The sequence below is a fragment of the Lutjanus erythropterus genome, chromosome 3, assembly GCF_056507025.1.
Source record: "Lutjanus erythropterus isolate fLutEry1 chromosome 3, fLutEry1.hap2, whole genome shotgun sequence".
Lineage (NCBI taxonomy): Eukaryota > Metazoa > Chordata > Actinopteri > Lutjaniformes > Lutjanidae > Lutjanus > Lutjanus erythropterus.
In genome coordinates, this window is record NC_139319.1 from 15,868,652 (window position 1) to 15,877,044 (window position 8,393).

General features: G+C 41.4%; 1 protein-coding gene across 1 annotated transcript; it reads left to right on the plus strand.

Moving 5' to 3' along the window:
• The first annotated feature begins 596 nt into the window (after positions 1-596).
• On the plus strand, positions 597-8,068 carry gprin3b (GPRIN family member 3b). Its single transcript, XM_084712717.1, has 2 exons — positions 597-948; positions 5,267-8,068. The coding sequence occupies exon 2, from the start codon at positions 5,353-5,355 to the stop codon at positions 7,423-7,425; it is 2,073 nt and encodes a 690-aa protein (XP_084568843.1). The 5' UTR covers positions 597-948; positions 5,267-5,352; the 3' UTR covers positions 7,426-8,068.
• Positions 8,069-8,393: the final 325 nt, after the last annotated feature.

An 8,393-nucleotide genomic window follows, 5' to 3' on the forward strand; every position in this document is an offset into this window, starting at 1 on the left:
TTAAACGCAATTTAATTTCAATTTACGTCAGTAAACTTGGATTTATTGAAAGGACATTCGTTTTGAACTGAACAACAGAGCTCTGCTTTATTTTATACCTGGATTTACTCATTTTAAACTTTAAACTCTGAACTAATCTTAGATCAAATTAGTCTTTGTTGGTGCAGAGGAAAATGTTTTCACTTATTTCCCCCAATTCAGTTTGTAATGTAAAGGTACCTGAATGTATTCAGAAACACAGCCAGATAGTCCTTCACCCCCTTCAAACAGACACACTCTGTAAATAACACGAGTCTCCTCATAAATCCATTTCTGAAACAAGCGAGAAGGCGCAGCAAAATAGACGATCTACCCTGTTGGAATATTACAGGCTGCTACATGGAGACAAACGATCATGCTGCTCGGATGTTAAAGTAATCAGTTTGCAAGTGACGCTCCTGTGGAAGCCTGCGGCTGATACATCACTGCCTCCATCCTCATCCTCCTCATCTTCATCCTCTCCTCCATTCATCCATTCATCTGCTTTACTCTGCTGCTGCTGCTGCTGCTGCACCACGCTGCCTGCGCTGGACCCGCTCAGTCTGGGATAGCACACACACACACACACACACACACGGACACACACACGGACACACACATACACACACACCATGAGAGGTCCATTTTGTGAAAGGTGCACTTTTTCTTGTCATGAGGCAGCGCTGGTGAAGACCTCAGAGGCAGCATCCATCGGTCGGACCGCGGTGACTCATTGCGCACGGTCACCCAGTCAGGGCGCTTGAATTTTGCGCTTTGCTGTGGAGGATCGATACCTCCAAGACCCATATTCTGCTGGAAGGCGTGGCTTGGTGTCACCGACACAGGGTTGATTTTCCATATTCATTTCTAACCTCATCTCAGTGACACGGACGCGCAAACGGCACCCTGAGGTCCGGGACATAAGACAAGGTAAGCCATCCTCCTCTTTTCTGCTTTCCTTGGCGTCAGATGTTGAATTTGTCCGCAAGGTCAAATCAAATCAGCAAATATTGGTGGCCTCAGAGATGTTGGGGTGGGACAGGACTGCAAATGTAGGCTACAGTACATGACAGAGATCTTAATTGGCTCGAATAGGTCGTGTGCATCACTTTAATGTATGTAATGTCTGCGGTTGTGCATGGTTTCACATTTTGCATGCACTCTTTTTTTTCTGTTATTTCTAAACTGCTGCAGACACCAGGGCGGTTTAATTGTTGAATGTGTAATTCCAGTCAGGATAGGCTTTCCATAAATATTTGCACTTTGACAACAGACACGCAGATGCACACACAAATGGGCTACACCTGTCCATGACCCACAACACAAGCCTCCTTTTCTGTTTCATTCAAATCACACTTAAAAAAATCATCCTTTCATGATACCAAAAGCATTTAGAGGGAGATTATACTGTGGTTATTCTATATTCTTGAGTAATCCAGACAGAAATATGACCTGGTTAGTATGAAATCTATGATGTTTGTTGTTGTCCCTCCCAGAGAGCACCAGTGTGGAGACTTGATGGTGCTTGTTGTTGTGAAAAAGGAGAATAACTTAAAAAGAGAGAGAGAGAGAGAGAGAGAGAGAGAGCTGCTGGGTTTAACATTGACATGAACTGCACATTATGCAGAATGGATTATCACCAGTAATGTCACTGAAATGTAAATGGACAATTCAGAGGTCTCTGTGGACCACTGAACTATCAATCCGTGGTCCTTCCTCCTCTTTGGATGATTGAAGCCTTGATCACGCTGCAATTCATTTGTCTGACTCCAAAGCATCAGATATTTCAGGCGTCTGCTGAGTGCTGCCTGCTGGCACATTACTTGCAGAATTGGCCCAGATGCTTTTACACTTTGAGGAGACAGACTGAGATGGAGTCATTCATCAGACCTGGATGAGGATTTTTGTGAAGCTCGAGGTCAATAACTAGAATTTATACTAGACTGATTAAAGGACGAAAGATCTAAAGACACACACAAACCTTTGTGGCTCTAAAACCTTTTCTGTTTATTTTTCACTACAAGCGCCCTGACAGAAGAAAATGTACTTAAAGTTAAAATGAGTAATTATGATTGTTTTCAGGCAACACTTTGGGGATGGTTGGCATTTTATAGGGTTATATTTAGAAATGTGGGGATGAGATGGAATGCCATCCACCCAAAATGTCCAAAATGCATCACATTTGTTAACCTGACATCACCCCTCACCATCCCATAGTAGAGTGCAGACACAGAGAGAGAGAGAGTGCAGGGGCAGATATGCCTGACTCACTGATTTACTGACTTTATCTGAATGAGATTTGTGCCAGTTATTATCTATGGCCCCGACCATTGCTCTGAAACAGCTGCATATGACGCTGTCCGCGGTGCTGAAGCAGCAGATGGATTTCTCATTGTGTTTTTATCTCTCAGTCCTGTCTCTCTGTAAAGTAGGATGGGAGGGTTTCTTTAAAAATGTATTCTGATACATTTACTAATTACCCGTCTAAGCATCACAATATTAAAGTGATGTAACTTGATAATTTTCCATAACTTTTTCGATTAAATCAGTGTAAAAATTGAGAAATTATTTAGCCTAATATGATGTTTAATGTTTGTTATTAGGTTTATTAGTTTGTCCAGCTATTATTTCCCTTGTTATGCACAATTAATTGATTGATTGATTGATTGATTTAAAGGTGCAGAATGTGGAAAAAATTTCCATTTACTAAAGAATTTTACTTTTACTTGTGACCAGAGTGGTGTTGTGAGACTTGTGAAGTGCTGCAATGTGTGTGCACTGCATGGTAGTGCATTGTTCATTGTTTTAAAATGTATTTTAAAATTGTAATACTGCTAATAATCTTAGTTTTTACTGAGTATATCTGTAATCTGATTACATCCTCTGTAATCCGATTAGGTCTTTTTTAACTGGAACTGTAATGGAATGCCATTGCCTTTTTTTGTAGCCACATTATGCAATCTCTTTACATGTAATCCATTACTCCACAAGCCTGTCTGTCAGTTTCATCTGGGCCCTATGATATTCTCTACATTTTAAAACATTTAGCAGGTTACCTAAAAGAACCGGCGTACTCATCGCAAGGGTCCTACTGGGCCATCACCGTCTTTAAAAATTAACAAATCATCCACTGAATGTAACCTCAAAGCTATTGTTAGTGAAGTGGATAGTGTTGGACAATTTCAAAGAAAAATTGATTTACACAGCACGTTAACAATGCTGTGAAGTGTCCATTTATAATAGAACACAGTAATGAACAGTTCAGTAAAGTGATATAACAACAAGATCAGAGGGATTAACCCACTCTGTGTGCTGGAGGGGTTACGCTTGGTATCTCTTTATTCTGTAACATTGATTATTCTCAGTAATAATGAATATGAATATCAGATGAGATTTCAGTGATACCTCAATGCAGACACATTAATTAGGACAAAGAGATTTTTTCAGCCAATATGATAATCAATAAGACAACCAAAATATTTTTACTTTTATTTTTTTAAAGAAGTTTGTTTAACCTGTAGTTTATGGACATCTGAGGGAAAGAAAAGCTCAAATGTAGTGAGCAAAGATGGATGATTTAATATTCTTCAGCTCTGACTGAACCACGTCTAACTGACATCATTAGAGAAAGAAAAACAAAGAACATCAGAAAATTTCACTAATGTTCTCTGGCTTTTACCGAGCATTTTGCCCAAGAATTCAAAGAAATGCGTTGACATGATCTGTCAAATCAGATATAACCAATATTTATGGAGGTATAAATTCATTAGGAACTTGAGAGCAACAGAAGACTGTTGGGCCCAAAGAAACTCCAATGAAAGTGGAACATCTCATCAAAATTATGTTTAATGTGTGAGCACGTTCAGCCTACATATGTCAGAGTGTTTTATCTTCAATTTGCTTGCATTGCAGGTTTGCAAACTTTGCTTTGCTTTAGTCTGATGCAGCGTTTTTTGCATGCTCTTTGGGGATCACCTCATGTCATAGGCACAGATGTCAAGGAGGAAGGAGGGTACAGGTCTACCTCGAACATGAAAGTTCCAGAGGTCTTTTGTTTAGGTCCTGTGAGCCTTAATGTGAGCCTTACTATCACATTATATTTTAAATTGTCACCTAGCACCTGAATTTTGTGTGTTCTTTTACAGAAAAAAGACATTCCCATGATAAAATAATGCAGAAAAGGCACAAATTGGTGCACAATAGTCACCTCAACAAAGCAAATGAAGTGTCTGAATGTCTGTGTGTCAAAATTTACTGGTTTAGTATCCCTGCTTTGTGTCTTCCCCAGTGTTGAAACAAAACCTACACTCTTCCCTCCAGTTATGCTATTTTTGTTATTTGCATAAATGGATCAAGCATTCCTTATTTGAAATAGCTTTGACGTTGGTAATGACAGCTTAGAAGACATTCAAATGAAAATATGACAACTTTCCAGAATTATCTGAATGTTTTAGCGTAAGTTCATTTGTTTTTTGCCTCTTATTACAATCATGTTTAAAAGAGCATCACAGAGACAGAAAATACAGGAAAAACAATTTAAATCTAACTAATTAGAAAAGCAAACAAAAAGACATCTACCTAGGGATGCACTATAAATATTTATTTTATTATTTATCATTGCGATAAAGAAATTGTTGCCAATAAATTTCTGTTATAATAACATCCGATCGTGTCAAAGAATTTAATTTGAAAATTCTTAGGCAAAATGCTTTATGAAAGCCATAGTGTATTTGTGAAGTTTTTTGATGCACTTCACTAGAAAAAAATAATCGAACATTTGAAAAGGTAGAGCTGTTCTTCTGATGTCAGTTAGATCTGGTTTTGTCAGAGCTCTTGAATATTAAATCAGCTGCTAAATCAGCTGGAAAAAGTCTGTATTGCACATCCCTACATATAGCTGTTTGCACTCACAATACAGTGACTTTGTTCATATCGTTATTATGATTATATATTATGTTTAATTTTATCATGAGGCTTGGAATTGCATATATTAATCTTAATTCAAAGCATTGGTTAATTTAGGTAAATACGGGACATTGATTGTTCTTGTGGTTTTCCTGTATTCTAACACTGATTATTTAAATACATGTTAATGACTGTTCAAAGAAACTACCTGGAATTATAGATGTAATTTACATAATGCTCATTTAAGCACAGACCACTGTGTGAGTCTGGTCTGATAATTTTTGTCTAAATGAAGCTCAATCATGAAAAACAAACTGAGTCTATTTTTATTTTCCTCCTTTAGGGACACGCACTCAGTGACCGGTGTTGTGCATCTGTTTTCATCTTTGGATTACGATAGTATTTACAGACTGAAGCAGTGAGTCCGGCATGGGAACTAACCCAAAAAGGACAGTGACAGTCCAGATGGTGCCTCAGCTGGCTGTGGTGGACACGCTGGGCAATAAGGAGCCGAATGCCAACTGGGCTAAAGAGCCCAACCTCAAACTCTCTCAGGTTTGTCCAACCACCGCCCTCACACCTCCTGATCACAAACAGGATAACTCATCTCTGACTGCTGCTTCTCCTGCTAACGCCATCCCACATACCCAAAAAACAGCTTCCAAGGGAGGTGAACCAGTTAGCAGCGCTGTGTCGGACAAACCAGCACCAACGAATGGAAACCAGACAAAATCAGATGAACAGATGCCAGCAGGCAAAAGTGTGGGTGAGGCAGGAGGTGAGCAGAGGGATTCTAATGCTAATATGAAAATGTTGAGCCCGGCTGATGAAAAGGAAATCTGTAAGGCCGATGTGTTGCCTGCTCTTTCAGCGTCAAAGGTTGACATGCAGACCAACGACTGCAGAATAAAAGGGCCAAGTGCAGCAGAGGAGGAGAGTGCACAGCTGGCGCCCTCAGCCAAAGACATAGCACGAGAGGACAGTAACAAACACACAAATACTAGAAATCTTAACAACGCCTGTGAAGTAAGGCATACAGCACCTGAACCTGATAATAAAGGGAGCATTTTAGCTCCCAAAAGCAAGGACACTGCTGCGCCACAGAAATCTCCAGGGCCTGATCATACACGTGGCTGCTCACAGAGCTCTGTCAGTCTGCAAGATAAATCTAAACAAAACATGGAAAGCTCCACTACACCTCCATCTGCAGAGGCCGGGGTTACAAATTCAAGTTCAACACATCCAGAGAAGGGAATGCCACCAGTAAACGCAGTCTCCTCAGATAAACAGCCAGCTTCGTCTTCACAAACAGACTCCTCCGCTCCACCCCAGGCTACACAAAATATGGCGGTGCACAGGCAGGTGGCTGAGAAAGTCAGCCAGATTGACACAGCTGCCATCGAAAGGCAGCAGCAGCAGCAGCAATGCAAACTGTTCAGGGAGGCTTCAACCATGACCTTATCCCCATTATCCACCCCAGTCAAGCAGCACCATGATATGGAGGTGCAGGCAGTGGCTAACACGTGCAGTAAGGCGGTGGCCACAAGTCCAAGCCTGCTGCCCTTTGCTATGACCCGCAGGCCAAGTGGTAGTGGTGCAGTCCCCAGGGAGGAGGCACAGCAGAGCCTGGCTGTAGTGTACCACGTCGAGGGGGGAGTGGGATTACATCAGATGAACATAAGTACGCTAGATCCGAGGTCAGAGAGACTCACTGTTGAGGCAGAGATGTGCCCCAACGTGATTTTCCCCTCAGAAACTTTGTCCCAGGACAAAATGCTTGGAGCAAAGCCTAAAGAGTCAGCTCTGTGCAACACCCAGCCGGTTTATCAAATCAACATTGAACACAAAGAGCACGGAGAGACAGGTAACTCCCAACATAAAGCAGGAGTTCAGACATCTGCAGTGAAAACAGCTTCCTCTCTCCAATCAGGAACTCCCCCAGAGACAGCTACCAAGTCTGGATCTGCTGACAGTAACAATGCTGCTGCTGCGCTGTCTCAGGCTGCAGCTGCTGCTACAACCAAGCCTGACCAGGCCCTGCCAACAGCAACAGCAACAAACACTACAACAAAGTCAGGGCCAACTAAAAATAAGGTTGTCAGTCCTGAAGAAAAGCCGAAAGCTGGAGGAAAGTCTGGCAAACAGAAGATAGAACCGGAGAGAAACGAAGAAGAGGATGACCAGTCAAGGAAAGAGAAAGGAAAGAGCGTCCATGACGTCGTCTGGGACGAACAAGGGATGACTTGGGAGGTCTACGGTGCATCTGTGGATCCAGAATCCCTCGGTTTTGCCATTCAGAGCCACCTGCAGTGCAAAATCAAAGAGCAAGAGAGGAAACTGATAGCCCGGACGTCCCTCCGCAAGTCAGTCTCTGGTGTCGACTCACCGAAACACGGCAGGAAGAACAAACGGAGGCAGCAGAACATTTTCAGGTCAATGCTGCAAAATGTCAGACGGCCCAACTGCTGCGTGCGTCCCCCTCCCTCCTCCGTCCTCGAGTAGCACAGCAGCACAGAGGTAGCCAATGTCAGATTCCTCCCTTTTCCTAGAGGTCAAACTGTTTGTCCTCCCCCTCGTCATGATTGCAATGCCAAGTGAAACATTAACGGGGCGACGGTCCCTGTAAGTCAGTAAGTATACTGGAGTGTTGTAGCATAAAGAGTCCAAACTGTGTGTGATGTTTGTGATCAAAGAAGGTAGCAAATAGAAATATAAAATGAACAACTCAAGACTTATTTTCTAGACATAGATATTATAAAAAGAGAGAAAACATTTTTTTGAATAACAAAGGCAATAATAGTGAAACGCATGTATATTAGTTACAATGGCAGTTGTATGACCTAAAATGAAGTCCAGACCTTCACAGTAAAAGGCACTGATCCTGGGACATAGACATATTACTTACTGTCAGAATATTTGTGCAAATATATTAAACCAACATCTCATTACATTTGGTGCATTTGTTATATGTTTTTGAGGTGTTTTTGGGGCCCGATATATATATTTATAAGATTGCTGTATTTTTCTTTTCGTGCACATTTATTTTCAGTGAGTCATTATGTTGTGCAAAAAGGGACTGTATGCATACATGCGCTGTTTAATCTATGTTCTTCTTTGGTTTTCTATTAAAACAACAAAAAACTAAGTTGAGCTTTACATATTCTTCATTTCTGACCTCTTAGCAAGGACTTCAGGCAGGTATATAAGGTCCATGTACCTGAACAATAAAAAGATAAGTCAGTGAAGCAGATCAATAACTAAAGAATAGATAGTTACTTTTTAAACCGAGAGCACATGTCAGGGGATGTGAGAGCAGCAGGCGACATCAGCACAGTCCACAGGAGATGTGAGGCAGTGACAGACTGCAGCTGAGAGTAAAGGTACTGTAGGTTGTAGACTGCACCGGATAAATTAGTGTCAGGCTTAATTAGACAGTTTCTGATCTCTAACGAGGGCTTGAAGTTTGTTCA

Bases quoted from the DNA above. Each gene is read 5' to 3' on its own strand.
- gprin3b (XM_084712717.1), top strand. From the start codon at position 5,353: ATGGGAACTAACCCAAAAAGGACAGTGACAGTCCAGATGGTGCCTCAG.